This window comes from Pituophis catenifer, unplaced genomic scaffold (assembly GCF_029215685.1).
Source record: "Pituophis catenifer annectens isolate HBS135680 unplaced genomic scaffold, rPitCat1.0.hap2 SCAF_2, whole genome shotgun sequence".
Lineage (NCBI taxonomy): Eukaryota > Metazoa > Chordata > Lepidosauria > Squamata > Colubridae > Pituophis > Pituophis catenifer.
Window position 1 is genome coordinate 227,637,530 of NW_027256882.1, and position 22,888 is coordinate 227,660,417.

Sequence of the window (22,888 nt, forward strand, 5' to 3'; positions counted from 1 at the left end):
TAGAACCCTGTGAATTTTTCCAGTGATCCCTCCAAAAACATCATTTAATTTGATACTGTACAATAATTAATTTGCACAAAAACAAATATCGGTTCATGTCCTTAAATTTCTACTTAAATCAAGCACTGCAAATAGTCTTTTTTTTTAATTGGTGGAAAGACTGATAAGTTCTAAAAGTGCCTTAATGCAAACAAAGTGACAGTTTGATTTTTACAAACAAATTTGTAAACAAATTTCAATGTGATTTCACACCAAGACTACTCCTTTCCTCAAACCCAGTTTGGGAGGTGCTAAAATGTGATCTAGGAAAAGACGTAAGAGTGGTCCTGTCCCATAAGCATAATACATATGAAAGCACAACCAACAGAGTTTAGGAAGGGTTTAAGGTTAAACAGGATTACTTTTTAGTCCTTTACCAAGAGTCCAAGTGAGCTTTATATTATAATTCTAACTGTGAAAAAATCACTAATTTTATACAACATCTCTAAATGAAATGTCAGGAAATTTTTCTGGATTTCTTTTGTAGCAATTACACCTAGGATTTCAGCCTTAACTTTACAGATTAAGAAATTGAGAAGGGGTGATTTTTAATTTACTGCTACTAATGAAACCACAGCAACTCTAACACTTGAACTGCAAAAGGAAAATGTAAACCCCAATAGATACTATTTAAAATCAGTCTTGGCATTCTTAAATGATTGAAATTTCTTAGTAAACAGTCAGTATATGGATATTGATACCATTACTGTACCATAACAGTTACACGTAGCAGTGATGCAGAAGCAAGAATCAGTAACAACAGAACATCAAATTACATACAATAGAGATCTATGATACATTCTTCTGATTCTTTAAATGATTGGAAAACAACACAAAGGAAGCAGTGTTAACTTCACCAAAACAATGCTGGATCATGCCAATTTCCCTATGACCCCAAATCACACAGACATTAAATTTCCTAGAATTACATAATATTGGAAGGAAATCTGTAATCCAGTTGTGCTTTTCCATCTAACCACTCACCTTATGTATAGGATACTAACTGAAATTCTTCTGTAGAATTTATTTCTGCCCTCTGACAGGCCAAGGCACCTCTGAGTGCTCATCAATGCAATAGATGTGATAATTATTTTGTACTTTCAAAGCTGAGAGAGAGAGAGAGAGCAATTATTTCCGTTGTCACTGAATACTCAATGTAATTTGACACCAGTAACATCCAACACTGACTTGGCATTCAGTCCACAACTTCCATCTGGGACTCTCTTTGAACTATAAATCTCTTGGTCTGAGGAACTGACCTAATTTTTGGACTTTTTGTCTCTTCCTGATTTGTAACATCCTGCCCAGTCCTGGAGAAATGAAATAACTGCACACTTTTATCCTTATAAACTCTTGTCTAGATAGAGATTTTGGATTTTTCCCTCAAAGTAAAATAATAATCCTTCAATTATTGCTTCTTATTCTCCATGAAGGAACCATGCCACATTAGTCTTTACTCATAAACAAATAGTTTGAACTCATTTCTGTAAATTTCTTTCAACTGTCTTGTTTATCAGGAGGGCTAGATAATTATTCATTTTAAAAAGTTCAGATATTTTTATTTTCTTTAAACTACCACCATCTAGATTAGGAACCATATACCCAGCTTAAAATCTTTATAGTAAAATATTTTTACATAGATCAGCTCCATCTACACTTTTTCTAGCTTAAGATCTAGAACTTTTATCATAATCAGGGACATTTCAAAACATGAGAAAGGTTTTTGAACTAAACTAATAAAACTATTCTTCTGAAAGCAAAACAATTATTAAAACATAATTGTTTGCAATTTTTCAGGAAAAAAAGTTTCTGAGATAGAACAAAAGATATAAAATAATGTTTCAAATGACAACTATGGCATCTATATTGAATATATGGGAACTGACTTATGGCTTATTATACAAATGAGGCAACATCATAATCAATCAAAGAACTCTTCATTTTTCTAAATGATTTCCTAATTCTTGTCAAAACATATCCTACTCCAAATTCTACTTTTTTAAAAAGCATCTTGAAATAGTGTTACTTGAAAATATATTATATGCACATTTGTTCTCCACACATCTTTTTGTTGACATCTTAATAGTTAATTGCCTGTCAATTATTTGTTTAGGGCTTTCCTTCCAATTCAGACACATAACAGGAATTAGTTTTTGCATAGTTAGTATCCCTTCATTTACAGGCTGTATATAGTGTATTAGAATTATTATTTCAAGGGCTATTGAAATACTGATTTTATGATGCTCATTTATACTGCTTTATTTGACAAGTAGGTTTACAACTAAATACTTATTTACCACTAGCCAAAATAATGATACCTTACCATCTGCTTATATCAGAACCAAATTGTCTCTCCAGATTTTGGTTGTCATGGCATCCATTTCATATCAAGTCCCCCTCCTCAGCTTTCTATATTCTGATTCCTATCTAGCTCAACCTGTTGCTGTTTTACCTGGTGCTTTCAAAATCTAACACACATCTTCAGACAAATCCAAACATATAATTTATAGAAAAACTAGAAAACTATTAAGGAAAGATCTTTAACTATTTAAAATAATATTCTAAATAAAATTAATGAATTTTGCAAAGCTACTAATCAACTGACATTGCTACCCTTCCATTGGAAACTTCACGTGTTTATGCTCAACCTAAAATTTATATAGTCCTCATCTTCACAGTTGAGCCATTGTAACTAATTGTTGCATGGATTATGAGCCTCATTATCTCAAAATGGTCTAATAAATTATCTATTATTCTCCAACAATGGATACAGAATTGAAAAAAATACTAATCATCCTTTCCTACAAATGCATTAGAAAGCCAACAGTAAATTGCAGACAGAATAATTACATCATTTACCAAGAAACAGAAAAATTAACAGCAGTTCAGAAAGTAATCACCCAGTTGTTCAGTTAAAGCAATTTTAATATTGTATTCAACTATCTATACACCGGGAGACCTATTCAATGAATGAAGTAATGAGATATATAGCAAGGTTGGGCAAGATAAGTAGGTCTTAGTAACAGGTGGATTTCACTGCTCTGCACTGTGCTCAGATTTAGCATTAAGGACATCTCTGCACAAGCTTTCCTCCTGTTTTATAAGCTCCGAAGAATGATCAGCATTTGTTATGTTCCCAGCACGTGCAACGTTCATTATCACCCATGTAGTATTGCAGTCAACAAAAGAGGGAAGTTTACACCAGAGAGAAATGTGTGGTAATGGCATAATGGATGGCAGACAATGAAGACAATCCCTTTATCATTTAAGGAAGACAACACCAGATCTCGAGGAAAAAAAGAACGGCGTTATATTCAGTTAACCATTCACTCGAGCTGGCGCTTGTGATGTAAGAACCCTATGGAAAAGAGGGTTCGAGAAATGATCCTGCTTTTATACGCTGTAAACTACTTATATTTGGGGAGGGGGGGAGGAGTCCCTCCACAGAAACCCGAACATCAGCCCCGGTTTCTTAGGGTTCCCCTCAGCCTCGGCACCGCAGGAGGGAAAAAACAAACCACCGCCGAGGGCGACCCATTCACCCGAGAGAGCGCGCGCAGCCTACGGTTACACCAACACACGCCTCGCGCTTTGATCTGGCGAAGAGCAACAGCCCCAACTCCATTCCGCGCCCCGTCAGAATCGGGCGCCAATTTCTCTCAGAAGAGAGAGAAAGTGACCGACCTAGATGACCGCTCGAAGCCGGTCCACGAGAGACCCGGCCGGGGTAGGTCGGCTGAGAGAAAGGCGTCCTAAGGCACGAGAAGTTGAGGCGCGCCACACAAAAAGGGCGCCAAAGCGAACCAGACCAAAGCAGCCGGCGGCTTACCGGAGGCTGTTGCGAAGCCAACCCAGAGCGTTTGGTGGAGCCCTGCCTGGAACTTAACCTCTTCCACGACTCCGCGAACCTCCCTCGACTGGCGCTCCGACTCCTCCGCCTGCCAAGTTCTTCCTTGTCGGAGCAGCCTTTCTCCGCCTGGCTGGGACTCCGCCACTTCTTCCCCATCTCCGTGGCAGACGGAGCCCGCGAGACATTAAGTTGAGGCTTTTCCTGAGGAAAAAGCGCCCCGCGTCTGACTGAGGGCGAGAGCGGGCGTCAGGCGTTACCTCAGAGCGCTTCTTTCTCCTCTCCCTTTCATCGGCGCGCCAGGCAGCCGGCTGGCGCGCGCGCGCTCTTGGTGTTGCCGGCACGCCCGCTCCCCCGTGGGGGCTGCGGCTGCGGAGCTTCCCCTCGCTCTGGGTTCGGAGCCTCGGCGGACTCTTAGGAAGAGCTCCCGCGTCGCCCTTTTCCTCGACGCCAATGGTCGAGGCACCCCACTGGTGGCTTTTAAAAGTCCCGTTGCCAAGATATCTGGGCGAGGAGGATGCCTTTTCTTCCTTTTTTTTTTTTTTTTTGCCCTCCGGATATTTTCCCTTCAGGTGTGCCGAACGGCAGATGCAACAAACAGCACAGCAACAAACAAGCACACCTTGCCGCTCCTTCCCTCCCCGGGAGGAAATTGCTGTCTCCACAGCTCCAAAAGCGGCGCATGACACTTACAAGATAGCCCATCAGGGACCGCCAGAGACTAGACGCGACGTGCCCTTTTGACACTTTCCCCAAGAGGAGACCCAGACAAGGGATTAGCATTCCCCGTCCCACAAACTTGTTTCTCTACAAACGGGGGCTGCACCTCAAAAGTCTAGATATTGGGTGTAATTCAATATCTAGGGCAGTCTCGTCTCTCCTTAACTCAAGTTTGTTGCACACATCAAGTAGCAGCGTTTGGATATCTAAGGGGCTGCCACACACACAAAAAAAGGGGGGGGGGTCGATCTATTCTCCAAAGTATCTGAAGGCAGAACAAGAAGCAATGGATGGAAACTAATCAAGAAGAGAACCAGCCTAGAAATAAGAAATTTCTGACAGAACAATTGATCAGTGGACGACCTGCCTTCAGAAGTTGTGGGTGCTCCATCACTGGAGGTTTTTAAGAAGAGATTGAACAATCATTTATCTGAAATGGTATTAGGTCTCCTGCTTCAGCAGATGGTTGGACTAGAAGACCTCCAAGATCCCTTCCAACACTTATTCTGTTATCTATCCCACAACACACTCTGCCTAAGTAACATACAGAGTCTTTATGGAGTTTTTACCTTCTAGTTGGTGTTTGTGGATGCACTTTGCTAGTCTTCTGCCTACCTGTCCTACATAATGGCTGCCACAGTCCTTAATTCGGTACACTGTAGATGACTTTTGTTTTTTTTATTTTGGGCTATTGGGTTTTTTGGTTGCTTAAGCTTGGTTTGTGTGCTACAGTGTGTAACAGTGATACCATGTGGTTGTGGTAGTCTGTTGGCTGTTTCAGATATATTTTGGTAGATGATAGTATTATCCTTTTCATAGTCTGTGCTAGTTGTGCTATAATGGGAGACTCCAGTAAAATAAAAAGGTTGCCATTCCACTGGAGTAGAAAAAGTAGCAGGGGGAGAGGTCTTTCAAATTGTCAATACATTCACAAAGTGAGAAAAAAACTTTCTAATGCAACAATAAAAATCATTAGCATAAATAGCTTAAATGACTTTAAAAGATGAGAAATGAATGAAAAATTAGTCTCTAACTTCTCTAATTCAATAAACTGTGGTTCAGTTAATGTCAATTTAATAAGTTGTATGAACAGAGCCAGTATGCCTTTAAATATGAATTGGTTGGAGACCACAGGGGAGGATGGGCCATCTTCCATGTCCGTGGAAGATGATTAGAGGTATCTGGAGGGCCTTTTATCAAAACCAGGGTGCTTTATTATGGGAAATTCTGTGTTAAATAACAAAGTCCCCTTAAGGTCATGTTCATATGATTCAACAAATTGAATCTGGCACTACTCCAGCATCAAATACATGAAAAAACTCAGAATTAAGTTTCTGATTAACACAGAAGGAGTCATCTCATTGTGTATTCCAGTTACCATATTTCCTTAAAGCTATTTACTTATCTATCTGTCTTGAACAGAATCAGAACCATTGAGAAGGGTGGAGAGAGTGAAAAGAAAAGACAAAACCATTACAGAGGCCCCATTTTTCAGGTCCTCCTTTTTTGTGCTGGATACCAGAACCTTTGGTCAATCATCTCTTGATATCAGACAATATTGGGATGCCATGGCTAATATGAGACATCCCGCAACAAAGCTTGGGTACAGGTAAAAGGGGTGAATCATATAAGACTTTAACCTAACTGAATGATTAATCTGATCACTGTAGAACTTTTTCTCCCTTAAACAAAAAACAGGATCTGCTGTTTGCAAAAGTAATTGGAATGCCTGATGAGATGACTGTTTTGATTTTAATGGGATTGTCCTTGGTTGTCTCATTCATCTGGCATCAAACAATTGGTTAAGTTAATGATGAGTTGTGCCAGAGTCAGTTTGTCATCTCATGTAAACAAGCTGTAATTCTGCCCCTGAAAAGCCTGAAATGGATGGCAGCAGGTCCCTATCATGTCTTCTCTGCTTATAGGATCGTCTTCTGTCTGGCTAATCATAGCCTTGCTAACAGTTCTAAAAGGACATGTCTTCATGACATCAGCTTTGTGATAGCCCCCGTCTGCCACAGGGGAAGTCTAAAGTCATCCTTAGCTGTTTCAGTTTTAAAGTACTGATTTTCCCTTTCTTATGACACAAGGCCACATCTTTGACATTATACTGATGATGTACCTGATGATGTGGTCAACAACTTACAATAACCAAAAAGCTAGATAGGGCTGGTTTCTATCTAGAAACCAGCCCTATCTAGCTTTTTGGTTATTGTAAGTTGTTGCAGAGACATTCCCTCATCTTTGGTTGCTGATAACTGCCATCCATAGCTATTTTGATTTGGACTGCTACAAGGACCAGATACTTGAAAAAGAAAAAAAGAAAAAGAAGAAAAAGAAGAAATGAAATGTCAAAAAGAAAAAAGAAAAAAATGAAATAAAGAAAGAAAAGAAGAAAAGAAAAGAAAATATGAAATATGAAAACATTTTTTTAAAAAAATCCTGAGGGCAATTAACTAGTGGAAGAGCTTGCCTTCAGAAGTTGTGGTGCTTCATCACTGGAGATTTTAAGAAGAGACTGGACAGTCACTTATCTGAAATGGTATAGGTCAGGATCACCTGCTTGAGCAGGGGGCTGGATTAGAAGACCTCCAAGATACCTTCCAACTCTATTCTGATTCTGATGATCTGACTGGGAGTTCTCGAAACCCTAGTAATGTGGACTTTACTCTTTGGAAACAGTGCTAGGTCTGTTTCAGAAAAAAACATCATTCCTGAAAGTACATACAGGCTTTATGCTGTTCCAAAACTTTGCCATTCTGAAATAGCATTATTCTGTAATTGAGCTACATCTCAATTAATAACTTGACAGCCATCTCCCTGTAAATATATTCCCATAAACCACGTGCGTAGAGCCAGAATAAGCTTTGGCCATCTGTCAAAAATAAGTGATATGTTTTTCTCCCCAAAAACATATAAAAAGATGCACTTTTAAATTATAATATTTTGAAAATTTTGTGCATTCTTAATTTAGAAATAGCAATGTTAACTGTGTTAACATTTTCCTCTAAAATGAAAGATCTGAAATTACATATAGCAAAGTAAGTTGTAATTATTCCGATCTCCCAATTTGAATAATTCAATCATAAAAATGAAGATGCAAAATATTCATAGCGACCCTACAATATACCCATCCAATATTCATAGCTAATTTCGTCTTTGTATCTGAGGGATCTATCAGCCTTAGGGTTGACCAGAGAGGGAACACAACCAGATGAGCTAATTCTGCTTCATTATAAAGTTACATTAAAGTAATGTAATCCTCAACATATGACCCTAATGGAGCCTGTGAACCAATGAACTGGTTTTCAGCAAAACTGCTGTAAAGTGCGGTCATATGACACTGAAATGCTGCAAATTCTGTTAATGTGGCTATGTTGCTAAGCACCTGACGTTTGGTGTGGAGGAGGCCCTACTGTCAGAACTTCGAATTTGGGTCATAAATCAGCTTTTCAGATTGGTTGTAACTTTGAACAGTTGCACAGCAACTGGTCATAAGTTGAGAACTGCCTGTATTGCAAATCTGAAAATACAAGTAGTCCTCAACTTACAACAGTTCATTTAATGACTGTTCAAAGTTACAACAGCATTGAGAAAAGTGACTTATGACTGTTTTTCACACTTACAACCTTTGTAGCATTCCCATGATCATGTGATCAAAATTCAGATGCTTGGCAACTGACTCATACTTATAATTGTTGTTGAGTCCCAAGGTCATGTGATCACCTTTTGTGACTTCTGACAAGCAACGTCAATGGGAAGCCAGATTCACTTAACAACCATGTTACTAACTTATCAACTGCAGTGATTCACTTAACAATTATGGCAAGAAAGGTTGTAAAGTGGGTCAAAACTCATTTAACAAATGTCTCACTTAACAACATAAATTTTGGGATCAATTGTGGTTGTTAAGTCAAGGACTACCTGTAATACAGCCATCTCCTTTACAGCCCAAGAAACTAGTGAGAGTTGCTGTCAGGGTTCCAAGTAACACCCCCAACAAAAGAAGACTGAGGCTAGAAATTCTTCAAAGTCCCATTTTATTAGAGATGTCATATTGGCACATCTAGGAAAACCCGAATCTGAAAGCTTCCAGGTTTTCCCCATCCATAGGAAGTCCAATTCTCTGCCCAGCACCCACATGTCCATCACATGGCCCAATCAATGCACTGTCCCAACTGGAGATGCCTCTCAGTCACATCACTTGAGGTGCAGGGCAGAATGTCCTTGACTCTCAGAGTAAGGAATACTATTATGACTATATATCTCCACCGCACCATACATTGCCCCCTCCCAGTTTCCCACAGCACTAAATGTGGCAGCCTGAATATCCAATGCAAAAGATGACTTCCAGGCCTGACAGTTGCTTCTGAGCTTCTTGCCTCACTGCCTATCCAGTTGCAGGCTATGCAGTCTCTTAAATGACTGTTCCCTAGGCAGTATCTCTTGATCCTGTCTCCTAAGAGATACTCAAATACAGTGGTGGAATTCAAATTTTTTTTACTACCGGTTCTGTGGGCGTGGCTTGGTGGGTATGGTGTGGCTTGACGGGTGTGACTTGGTGGACATGGCAGGGGAAGAATATTGCAAAATCTCCATTCCCACCCCACTCCAGGGGAAGGATACTGCAAAATCCCCATTCCCTCCCCACTCAGGCCTGCCAGTGGTGGTATTTGCCAGTTCTCTGAACTACTCAAAATTTCCACTACTGGTTCTCCAGAACCTGTCAGAACCTGTTGAATTTCACCCCTGCCCACATACCATTGCAGGATCTCATTGGGTTACATTGTCCAAAGGCCAGATACTTTTCTTTTTCAGTATTTGATTATGGATCAGTGACAGAGGTGAGCCTTATCCTGGTCTTTCTGGTTTAACAATATTAGAGGAATGGACAGCATTTGTTAAGAGATTATAGCAGCCTTATATAAACTTGATACTTTCTAGAAGTATGGCCTTCAGTTCTCTGAATTTTTTAGACTGACCCTACTGTGACTTGAGATTCTAGTTGGTCCCTGAAGGGCATAAAGATTGGATAAAGTTGGTTATAGAACTTAATAGTGATATGTACAAAGGAAGGGCTTCAACTATAGGTGTTATTTAAATTATGTGGCAACAACTAGTTTTAAAAATAATGCATCATGTTGATTCTCCAGAATGAGAAGTATCAGGAGATACCAGCACTTAAAAAAAAAGCTGTATTATTTCAATAAGATAAAAAAACCTAACAAGTCACAGCAATGGCAGTAAGAAAGGAATTCCTACTGAGGTGATCTGAACCACTTATATTGCAAGAGGACTGATCTTTCTCGTTTCCTTTATATTACACTATTCAAAATTCTGTTCAGGGATTGAGAAATACATTGGTTCTAGAATATCCCCCTTCTCTTTCTCTCTCTCTTTCTTTCTCTGTGGTGTGTGTGTGTGTGTGTATATATATAAATCCCTTGAGCTTCATGGCAATACTTGAGGATAGAAAATTTGGTCCTAGTTGCTTTCATCAGAGTATTAAAGAGATAAGGAGCAATAGCTTTATATAACTCTTAAATGAGGATTGTGGAAATATGAGTGCTTGGAAAGTTTGTTTTCTTTATTTACCATAACTTTCCCCCACTCTTTTAAAAATTTCTGATATTCTACCTTTTAAAGGCTTTACTAGTTAAGTCTAAACTCACTAGCTATGCTTCTGCTTAGAACCTGGTTGATGTAATACAGTTTTGAGCCCCAGGTCTTACTGATGTGAATAGGCAGATGTATATATAAAAATTGGGAAAGTTTTATATATCAATCATTATACATATAATTGATTGATTAGATACTATCAAGTTGCTTTTGATTCTTAACAAACTTTCCTTAATTAATCTTTCCGGTCTTCCAACTCATCACCACTGTAACCGAGTCCATCCACATGAATAGAAAATATACATATAAAGTCCTGTTTAAAAAGATTCCGCAGAAGTTAATCTCTTCATTAAGTGCTAAGATATTAATTCACACTTTTTCTAGCTCTCCCCAGGCAAGGGCTGTCTAGAAAGCCTATGTATCCAAAGCCAAATCCCTGTAAGACATGTAAGACAAAGAGAAAAACATGTGAGTTTTTGATTCTGCTGTAATGCATGAGACATTTTAAGAAATGGTTTTCATGAATCAGACTGGACCAGTTCAATAACATTGTGCTTTGGGTAGCATCTGGGCAAATTAATGGAAATTATAGCATGATCCCAAAGTGTGGGAATAATATAAGTGAAAGAAGAGCACATCCTAAAAGATTTCTAGTTATACAAAGTCATCTTGCACATTGTAATGTACAATGTAATTGTAGTACACCTAATGTAGCAGTTGTGGTCTCAGTCTACACAATTAAGAATAAAAGTTCACATATACCACTATTTAAGCTTCTAATACCCCCAACTGCTCCTTAGGTACTAGATATCACAATATTTTTCATTTCATAGGGAAAAAGTTTTTTACAAAATAGTTTTAAATCTGATAAATTTTATTCTTATATTTTTCTTGAGTGAAAAATATTTTTTCTTTATTGATGTGCATTAAAATGATCATGTGTATTTTAGATAATGACAAATACTGGAATGGAAATATCAATGTAAATATTAATGTTACATTTCCAGTGATCTACAATTATTTAGATGTAATTGTATTTTACATGTATTTACTCACATTATAGCAAATTGTTCTTACACATCCACTAGATCTACTTATATACTGTATGTAAGGCTGTTATGAAAGCCTAATAAAGCATGATTAAAACTATGCTTTAGTTCAGTTATGAATCTACACCAAACTAAAATGGGCTTGTTAAATTAATAGTCTTGGGTTGCTCATCCAACTACATATATTTTTATCATGTGAAGAGAACACGTAATATTTAGAAAAAAGCTATAATAATAATTTTTTCTCAAAACATAAGACACAAATAAAAATAGATTTCATATATAAAGTCTGAGGGTGCTAATGCAAAGCAGTTGTCAAGGATATAATAGGAAAAAACCCTAACTGCTTATCAGACTTAGCTATGCCACACATTCTCACAAAAGGTGACAGACATCCTAGTAGCTCAACTTATATTTCAATTTTTCTAGAAATGTTATGATAATGATTTTGTGGGCCATTTTGATTTTGTATGCTTTGTGACTGTTCCTTTAGAATCACAAGCAAATGCACCAGTGGTGGGTTTCAAAATTTTTTACTACCGGTTCTGTGGGTGTGGCTTGGTGGGCGTGGCATGGCTTGGTGGGCGTGGCTTGGTGGGTGTGGTAGGGGAAGGATATTGTAAAATCTCTATTTCCACCCCACTCCAGGGGAAGGATACTGTAAAATTGCCATTCCCTCCCTAATCCAGGGAAAGGTTACTGCAAAATCCCCATTTCCTCCCAATCAGCTGGGACTTGGGAGGCAGAGAATAGATGGGGGTGGGGCCAGTCAGAATTTTTATTATGGGTTCTCCGAACTACTCAAAATTTCCGCTACTGGTTCTCCAGAACTGGTCAGAACCTGCTGAAACCCACCTCTGAAATGCACATAGATACATTCAATATACAGTTCTGCCTATCACATTAAATCAGAGTGCAATTAAGTCTATAACAGTGTATAAACTTTATTAAACAGTTAAAAAAAGAAAAAGCCTACCAGACACAATTTTTATCTAGCATTTGTCTTAATTATCCCAATCATGGATCCACATTTTGTTAAAACCTAGTCAAGTAATTTTGCTATTTCCCTTTCTGTTTTTATCTTCTGGTGGCATATGTAGGATTAAACAAGTATAACTAGAAGAAGAATACTTTCCCAACCTCTTGGTGCTGCGATGCTAGTTGGACAAGAGAGGAACAGCAAACTACTGCTAAAAGAGGTTTATCTGCTCATCTGTAGCTGAACCCATTGGGAAAGTTTAGTTATGTTTGAAGTTTGGCATGTGAATATGTTCAGTTTCTATTTCTATGTGCCCTACAAGCTATATAGTGCATTGGCAATGATGCTTTCTTTTTAAAGCAATACTATAAAAACAAAGAAGCCTTATTTTAGATAGTGTGAGAACATAAGAAGTGCCCTGCTAAATCCTATCTCTGCCCCATCTAGTCCAGCAGTCGGTTCCGACAATGGCCAATCAAGTGTACAAGGAAGCCTATTACAGGCAGTCATCACTTAACAATGGTAATTGGGACTGGAATTTCCACTGCTAAGCAACATGGCTATAAAATTGTACATCGAGTTACTACACCACTTAGCAAAGGAAATTCTGGCACTCCTGGTTGCCATCATTAAGCAAATGACTGTGGGTCATTAAGCAAGGACCTCACTTAGTTGCCATTTATGTCTGCTGCAATTGATGTAGGTGCTAGAACTGGTCATAAATATGGCTTAATCAATACCATTGTAAGTTTGAATTTCACTGAATGAGCAGTCATTAAGCAAGGACCACCAATAATCTCTCAGCAAACAGCCTTCAGAGGCAGTCACTCTGCCCTCAAGGCTAATAGCCAATATCACACAATAATACAGTTTTTCATTCCAATGTCTTTCCATTATATCCTTTTCCTGTAAGATGAGGTATAGGACTAGGGAAATCAGCTCCTTTCTTTGGGAGTTAAATTAATTTCAAAAGAGATGATTAAAATAAATCTTCATTCTATTTTATTTTATTTTTGAATGGAAATCGGAGAGTTTGAACATTCCTTTTTAATTTTAATCATGTGCAAAAATAATGTTGGATGAAATATTTAAGAAATATTAAGAAATATTCTTAAGTTTAAGAATATTAGGCCAATAGTTAACTCACTTTCAATTTGGAAGAGGAAGCAAGAGATAGCACTCTTACCTAGTTGCTAAAAGAAATATTTTCCTCCTTTAATCTATTTACGACAAATTCTCATTGTGAGACTATTCAGCTGAATTCAATGCAAATATCAGGCGAGAACAATCAGAGTCACAGATCCGAAGTTTGAGCTAACTACTTTATTATATTCTGCCTATAATACAAGAACCTCCCCCATCTGGAAGCCCACTCTTGGGAACAATTACATAAGGCTCCAAGGAATTTAGGGGAAGCCCTTTTGCAGTTGCACACCGACTCCAGGCTAGCTGTGAACATGATACCTCCTCCCTGCTAGGCTGGATGCTTACCAACATACTTCTAATTAAGCATATCAGTGTTTATGATTTTGGGTGTAGGGTTTGGAAATACTAAATACTGAAAGGTTCAATTTTGTTATATTGTGTGCCGCTTAAGGAAAATAGTTTTATAATTTATTGTTAAAACATTGCAAGGATTAGGATGGGTATTTTATTGAGCCTAAAGGGCCTCGTCCTTGAAAAGCAAGGTTCTTTTAGAATAAGAAGGGATTTTGCGTCACACAAACACCTTTCTGACAGATGTTTTCAGCAAGCCTTTTAACACATCCATGTTACACTGTATAATTTTTAAAATCTGTGCATGAGTAGGAAGTGTTTTGTTGTATTAAACTAGTTGCAAAAAATCTAATGTTTTCAGACATAAACTATGTAGGTGGCACAAAAAAGTAACTGAGCATAAGTGAAGACAGTTTTTACTTTTTAAAAATGTGTTTTTTATCGAGTAAGTGGGGAGAGAAAGATTACATCACAATATATACTTATATTTTTATAAAGTGTTAAACAGTTTACTTATTTTTTAAAATAAAGATCAAAAAGTACCAAGATATTAGAAAATAAGTAATTTCCTAATATTGAACAAATGAAACTATCATATTAAAAGTTTCTTATAATAATATTGGGCAGGAGAGCTTTCTGGTTCTTATAAAGGCATATGTTGGTATATTTGTCTAATTATCTAGGTTTGTGTATACGTGTCTTTGAGCCACTGTTGACTCCTGGCAACTGCCTAGACAAGTCCCTGCAATTTTCTTGGCAAGATTTCAGAAGTGTTTGCCTTTGCCTCCTTCCCAAAGTTAAGAGAGAGAAATTGATCTAAGGTCACCCAGCTAAGGCAGGACTAGAACTTATGTTCACCCAGTTTCTAGCCTGGTGCCTGAACCTGGTTCTGGAGCTTAAGCTTAGATAAATAGATAAATACAATAAGAGACTAAGTGAAGGTAATTTTCTAATCCTAATGTTCCTAATAGTACTTTCCTATATTTTAATTTATTAAATTACATTATGCTATTATTATTACTATTGTAATATTATTGTAATTGTAATTATTATTACTATTGTAATAATACATTCTTTTTCTGAACCACTTAATGTGTACAACAAAAGTTTATATTAAAATTGCACACATTGTGTCAAGAATATTTTCATTTCCATACTGCATTTATCTATGAGTATAGGCTAGAGCAGTGATGGCTAACCTTTTTGCCGTCACGTGCCAAAAGTGGGGGGAACATGGGGGGGTCACGCATGCGTGTGCCCACACCCATAATTCAATCTCCCATGCCCCAACTTCTGTACATGCGTGTGCAACCCCCCCTTTGTGCTCCCCCTGCTTTTGGCACGTGATGGCAAAAGGTTACCGGTGGGCCCGGTAGGCCCGTTTTTCATCCTCCCCAGGCTCCAGAGGCTTTCTTGGAGCCTGGGGAGGGTTTAAAACGGCCTTCCCCCCCCCCCGGAGGCCCTCCAGAGGCCGGAAACAGCCCATTTCCCAACTTCTGGTGGGCCCAGAAGGCCTGAAAATCAGCTGGCTGGCATGCGCATGCACACTGGAGCTGAGCTAGGGCAATGCTTGCGTGCCCACAGACATGGCTCCGTGTGCCACCTGTGGCACACGTGCCATAGGTTTGCCATCACGGGGCTAGAGTCTAGCTGCTAGACATACATGTTAAAATTTACTTTTAATTATTTGTTGATATATATGCATTTCTATACTACAACTGCACATCTAACCTCTGTTCAACTATATGAAGAAAATTAGATGTATTGTATATTTGAAAAACATAATCAAATAATTTCATGGTGGAGATGTAGTTTCTTTTGGGAACAGCTTCCTTGTCTGGATACATGGGAAAATGGAAGAGAAATTTATCTCCTGCTTTTGAAAACAACAATGTTCCAATTTTCTTTCCTTTTTTTATCCTATTAGTTCTATTAACTGAACATTAGTAATCATTCTTCTGTTTCATACAGAATTTTCAATAGGTAAGGAAATGACTGAGAGCCTGTAAAAATAAATGCAACTGCCGAATGAAAGCATGAAATTAGTTCCTTCAACACAGGAACATTTATTTGTCTGTATACATATTTCTGATAGGTAAAATCCAAATGTGACTTATTGCTCCCTCTTCCAGCTAACTGTGCTGGACTATGGATAGGCAATGCTAGGCAAAATAGCCAGTGGGGATCTCCTGATGATGCATAGTCCAGTTTCCTAGCTTTCATTTTAACAAAAGAGCAAATCTTTTTAAATGCTGAGGTATGAGGTCAAAGAGGAATCATATTCTGCCCAAAACTATTCCTGCTTTGAGTGTTTTAGGTAACGAACGGTCATAGCAACGATTGACACAGTTCCTTGTTCATTTTTCATAAAATGGAAGAAATTTGTTCTTTTTTTATCCTGTTATTCCTTCTAAAACGATGCTCAAAACAGTTAGCAATAACAAAAAGATAAAGCAGCATTATAAATGTAGAGAAGTACATCAGAATTATTAAAACATATCAATTAAAAGAAACAAAAGCACTAAAACAGTTAAAAGCTATTTGAACAAGCTGTATTAAATTATAAGCACCTGGTTTCGTACAAATGGCTTTGTTTGCATAAAGCAACAGAAAAAGAGTTAGTCTGGATTCCTTGAGAAATAATTCAGAATTTAAGAAGCTGAGGAGGCCTTTTCTAAATATGCCTCTTTTCATAGCAAGAATTTACACTAAACATATGCAAAAGAGAATCTGAGAATTTGTGGGAAGATGTAATAAACACTGTGAAAGTGAGGAGAGAGAAAAATACTCCAGAAAAGGAAAAAATCCAATAGGCTGCGTGAACAAACTATCATGGTAACTTCAGACTAATCTAAAACAGACTAAGGTCCTACTGTGTTTTCCCGAAAATAAGACCCTGTCTTATATTTTTTTTGAACCGTGTAATAAGGGCTTGGCCTTATTATCAGGAGGGTCTTATTATTTTGGGAGTGCAGGAGGCGGCGAGCGTGGCCACCTCATGGCTGCTGCTGTGTTGCACTGCTGTAGCAGCGCAACACAGCCGCTTGTCAGATGTTCGATGGGGCAACCAAAGGTGGGAATCTCCCCAGCATTCTTGGCACTCGCCCACCTCCCATCCATACATCCACCCATCTCCCTCGCCTGCAAACTCCTACCCTGCTCCCGCATCTCCACCGGCGACCCCCGGCAGCCCCAGACACCCAAAGCCTGTGCCCGCCTGGCTCCTTTTCCACAGCACCTGGCTCTTTATCGAGGGGGATGGCATGTGGGGCGAGGGAGACGCAAGACGTGTGGAGCGAGACGGGGCTCGTTTCTCTTGCTGTCTCTTCTCCCCCCCATCACCGGGTGCCGGAGATACGCGAGACGCGTGGCTTACCTGCCTTGCAGCTCCATCGCGTGTCTCTCTGTTATCTGCAGGCAAACATGTTGTAAGGTAAAAAAAAAAAAACTACTTGCGAGTTAAATCAAACTTCTTGAACTCGCGAGGTTTTTTTTACCCTACAACATGTTTGCCTGCAGACAATGGTGAGACACGCGATGGAGCTGCAAGGCAGGTAAGACACATCGCATGTCTCCCCAGCCCCACCCCTCCCCACCTGCCGCCCCCAAATTGCATCCAATTTGGGTAGGGGCAGGAAGTCCTGCCATGCCTGGCGAGAGGGGGAAAAGAGATGGCAAGACGAGCAAGCCCTGTCTCACTCCATGCATCTTGCTTCTCCCCCACCCCACCTGCCACCCTCCTCAATAAAAAGCCGGGCACTGTGGAAAAGGAAGCCGGGCCGGCACAGGCATTGGGTGTCTGGGGCTGCCGGAGAGGCGGGAGTGGGGTGGGAGTTTGCAAGTGATTGCTTCCCCTTTGCCTTCTCTCCCAAAAGCGCTCCTTGGGCGCAGCCACTCCTGCAGCAGAAGACTCGCGCCTCATGCCGGCCTTCCGAAAGGTACTGTAGCAGCAGCTATCTACAATTTTTTAACCCTTATTTCATCCCGACCCACATGGCCCAGTACAGTCGGCACGAAATAAGGGTAAAAAAAATTGTGGATAGCTGCTGCTACAGTAGCCTTTGGAAGGCCGGCGCGAGGCACATGGGACACATTATTTGGCCTCCTGCTGCAAAAGTGGCCGCAATTGATGGCAAAAGTGGCCATGCTTGCTGGAGGTACTGGCCAGAGTGGCACCCATGAGGCAGCTGTTCCGTGGATGGAATTGCCTGCTGTGACTGTCACCATTAGGTAAGGAGGGTATGAGGCATGTGGGGTGCGTTGCTTGGCCTCCGACTTCTTTTGCAGCCACAATTGGCTGCAAAAATGACTGCGCTTGCTGGAGGCAGCGGCCTGAGTGGCACCCATGAATCAGCTGTTTTGTGAATGGCGGCCAGAGCGGCTCAGCTGATCCAATTAAGGGGCCGGGAAGTCCTGAGGTGACCCTGAAGGGAAGGGCTGCCTCCTGTGCTGGCCACGCCCACCCCTTCACTAGGGCTTATTTTTTGGGGGAGGGCATATATTTATGCCCACCCCAAAAATCAGGCTTGGCCTTATTTTTGGGACATGTTGTATTTTCAGGGAAACACAATACCTATCCATCTGGGTGAGTTTTTCTCTCTTTTTAGCTGACACAAACAAGCTAGCTAGACAAAAAATAGAATAACTACTAATTTAAAAAAAGGAAATAAATTTAAAAAGCAAACAAGAAGGAAATTCAGGATTACATGAATACATAGACAATTTTAAAGCGAAATGCACGTGTTTTATTACCAATGGGCAACATTATTACCCAGAATAATATTTGTACAGATGAAAATAAGCTATTAGAAAAAGTACAGCTATGAAATAGTAGCCCAATTTGAATGAACATATTCCTTATTTTGTGATCCTTCAAAATTATTTGCTATGTTGTTAATGTTTTGGCTAGCAAATTTCCTAGACTTTTAAGTACAGCGCTGACCTTAAAATATCCATATTTTAATTTTTCAGTGCTTTGCAATAGCAACCTTGGTAACTAACAATGGGAACCAAATCAATTTCCTATATTGCATCAATGTATATACCGTGAAGAAAATAGAAATAATTCTATATGAGCTAAGAATTCATTTTCAGAAATTTTTGGCTAATTTTCTTCAAAAATATATAAACCATACATTAATATTAATCACCGATAATTGGGCACATTTGTCAAAGATGGTGATAGATTCCAGGACACAGATAGTCCTTGACTTACGACCACAATTGAACCCAACATTCTTGTTCCTAAGTAAGACAGTTGTTAAGTGGGTTGTGCCCAGTGGTGAAATCTAAAATTTGTTACTACTGGTTCTGTGGGCGTGGCTTGATGGGGGGGGTAATGTGACTGGATGGGCATGGCCAATATTTTTTCCCTTTTAAAAACATTTTTTCTACAACCTCTTCGGCGAAGAGGTTGTAAAAAAATGCTTTCAAAAAGCTCTGACGATCCCAGTTGAGTTGCCTGATTGGCAGAGGCTTTTTTTCTTTTAAAAGCCTCTGCCGATCAGGGAACTCAGCTTGGATCGTCAGAGACTTTTAAAAGATTTTAAAAGAGGCTTTTAAATTTTTTCGGCTGAAGAGGTTGTTTATTTATTTATTTATTTATTTATTTAAATTTTTATATCGCCCCCTCTCTCGAAGGACTCGGGGCGGTGAACAGCCAAAATTAAAAACACACAATACAAATATTAAAATACAATTTTAAACCCCTTACCCATAAAATTCCCCAATTAAAAGATTTTTAACCCAGCCCGGCTTGCTGAAATAAAAAAGTCTTCAGGGCCCGGCGGAAGGTCCGGAGGTCCGGGATCAGTCGTATCCCTGGGGGTAGCTCATTCCAGAGGGCGGGTGCCCCCACAGAGAAGGCTCTTCCCCGGGGGGTCGCCAGCCGACATTGCCTGACAGACGGCACCCTGAGGAGGCCCTCTCTGTGGGAGCGTGTTGGCCGGTGGGAGGTTATCGGAGGCAGAAGGTGGTCTCGTAAATAACCGGTCCCTAAGCCATGGAGCGCTTTGAAGATGAGAACCAATACTTTGAAGCACACCCGGAATACCACTGGAAGCCAATGCAGCTCGCGCAGGAGAGGTGTCATGTGGGAGCGCCATGTTGCCCCCATAAGTACCTGCGCGGCCGCATTCTGCACCATTGGAGCCTCCGAGTGCTCCACAAGGGGAGCCCCATGTAGAGAGCGTTGCAGTAGTCCAGGCGGGAAGTAACGAGGGCATGAGTGATCATGCATAAGGAGTCCCAATCCAGAAAGGGGCGCAACTGGCATATCAGGCGGACCTGATAGAAAGCCCCCCTGGCCACGGCCCTCATATGCTCTTCTAAAGACAGCCGTGCGTCCAGGAGGACACCCAAGTTACGCGCCCTCTCCGTGGGGGCCAATGTCTCACCCCCAATAGTCAGCGATGGCACCAGCTGACTATATCGGGACGCCGGCAGCCACAGCCACTCAGTCTTGGAGGGGTTGAGTCAGAGCCTGTTCCTCCCCATCCAGACCCGCACGGCCTCAAGGCACCGGGACATCACTTCAAGGGCATCGTTGGGGTGGTCTGGGGTGGAGATGTACAGCTGGGTGTCATCAGCGTACAGATGGCACTGCACCCCAAAACCACGGATGATCTCGCCCAGCGGCTTCACATAAATGTTGAACAGGAGAGGCTAGAGGACCGACCCTTGTGGCACCCCACAAACCAAGTGCCTTGAGGTCGACCTTTGCCCTCCAGCCAACACAGACTGCGACCGGTCGGAGAGATAGGAGGAGAACCACCGTAAAACAGTGCCTCCTTAAGGTTGTAGAAAAAATGCTTTTAAAAATTAAAAGAAAAAACCTCTGATGATTGTGTGGCTCAGCTGGGCATGGGGGGGGGGGAGACAGGGATTTTTGCTACCAGTTCTCCGAACCACCCGCCTCCATCGCTACCCGATCGAGTGATCCAGTCCGAACCGGGAGCATTTCATCCCTGGTTGTGCCCCTTTTTACAAGCTTTTCTGCCACAGTTGTTAAGCATGTCACTACAGTTGTTAAATGAATCATGCAGTTGTTAAGTAAATCTGACTTTACTTGTCAGAAGCCAGCTTGGAAGGTTACAAATGGGGATCACATGACCCTAAATTAAGGTGACCAGATTTTAACATTGGTAAAGCGGGACACCCACCATTTTGTGGGCGTGGCTTGGAGGTCATGTGACTGGGTGGGTGTGGCTAGCTGGTCATGTGATCGGGTGGCCATGGCTATGTGTATAGAAAAAAGTCATTTCTGACAGGTCCTCGCACTTATAACCATCGTCACATTTATGCCGGTGCAGCATTCTTAACAACCATGTCACTCATTTCACAACTGCTTCTCTTCACCATGGTGACAAGATAGGGCAAAAAACGTAAAATGTGAGGACAGTCGTAAGTTTGAGGACTGGTCAAAAGTGTGAGGACCAGTCAAAAATAACTTTTTCAGCCCTCTGAGTAGTCCATATGCATAAAAGGATACAGCAATAGAGAGGGATGAAGGAAGGGAAGGGAAATTAGAGTAGGAGTGAGGGTAAGAGAGGGAGGAAGAGACGAGGAGAAGGAGAAAGGAAGAGGAAGTAGGGAGGAGAAGAAGAGAGGGGGGAAAAGAGAAAGTAAGAAGGAAAGAAAAGAGAGAGGTGGTAGGTTTGAGGAGAAAGATTGCTGTACAATAAAAAAGATGAAAGGGAAGAAAGCCAACCCCAAAGTAAGGTTGCCAGGTCTGCTTCCAAAAAATAGCGGACAAGCTGGGCGGGGGGGGGGGAGTAGTAAAAAAATTTAAAATTTTTTTACAATTAAATTATATATTTTCTTACAAACATTTTAACAAGTATTAAAATAATCACTTCAAAACTTTACTTAAAATTCAAAACATCAAATATATTATAATAATATGTAAAATATTAAATTACATTTTACTTTGCTGTCGTGTGTATTTTTTATTTGACTGCGCAGCTTTGATCAATTCTTTGTGTTTAAGGAATAATTCTTTAATTTCAGTACAACGTTGAGAAATATTAAAAAATATACAAAGTTCACTTCGAACTAATGGTACAAGCAGTCGGTTACGTTCGTCAGTCCACAAATTTCCCATGACGCTGAAAATTCGTTCAACGTTTGCATTTGATACAGGAATTGATGCACAATACTGGAACAGTTTCAGTAAACTCAGAGCTGGCTCTTTCTTGAAAAAGTACGTCCACTTATCAAGGGATGAATCGCCCTGCAGATGAACATAAACTTCTTCTAAGGCAGAAATTTCATCGAAGAGAGTGTTGGGTGGAAGTTCTTCTCGCCATGGTGATAATAACCAGATGTTTGCCATTTCTTCTAAAGTTGGAGGATTATTGCGATCAATTAGATTGAAACAACTTAGCGTCTCATATTCTGAATCGGTGAAATTATACCACTTTTCTAGGTACGCAATGGCTCTTTGATACACGTTGATGGCTTCTTTCTTGAACTTTTGCATGGCATTCTCAGGCAAATGTTTTTTACGTAAGGCAAATAAAACTTTCATTCCAAAAAACTGTTCATCGTATTTTTTTTTTTGCAAAGAATCATGCAGCTTACACATGATAATGTGAAGATCACATGCAAGAATTTTCTTGCTTTCCAGCTTCAGTAGGGTATCTTGCATTATTGACATGAAGAAGTACGTGAAATATAAATACAATTCTGAAATTGTTGGTTCATCGTCCTTTGCGAGTTCATTTTCCTTATCCAAAATAAGGTTCCAGATAACCTTATTGCACTCATCAGATCCAAGAGAAATAAAATACGATTTTAGAGGTATCCAGTTTAAAAGAAGTCTTTCTACCGCTTTAAACAAACTTAACCAACGTGTTGGAACATGGCGCAAAACTTCATGGAATTCTGACTCACAAAACTCAAAAAATGATTTCAACTCTTCTCGTTTCTTCGCAGAATTCGAAAATTCGGCAAAAACCTTCAGTACTACATTTTCAATATCAAAAGATAACTGCTTTAATGCATTTTTTGCTCTGTTGTGTAAAATGTGATTATTGCAATGAGCAGCTACAATATTGTCATTTTCCAGCAATAATTTTTGGTAAACAGATTTGTTCACTCCATAATTGACCGATGCATTATCTGCTGAGTAAGCTGAAA

General features: G+C 40.0%; 1 protein-coding gene across 1 annotated transcript in view; it reads right to left on the bottom strand.

The window, feature by feature from the left end:
• Positions 1-4,045, bottom strand: part of LOC139311212 (transient receptor potential cation channel subfamily M member 3-like) — a 263,336-nt gene extending 259,291 nt beyond the window's left edge. The window contains exon 1 of the mRNA XM_070935599.1: positions 3,869-4,045. Within this exon, the coding sequence (XP_070791700.1) occupies positions 3,869-4,045 (177 nt within the window). The remainder of the gene's footprint in view (positions 1-3,868) is intronic.
• Positions 4,046-22,888: the final 18,843 nt, after the last annotated feature.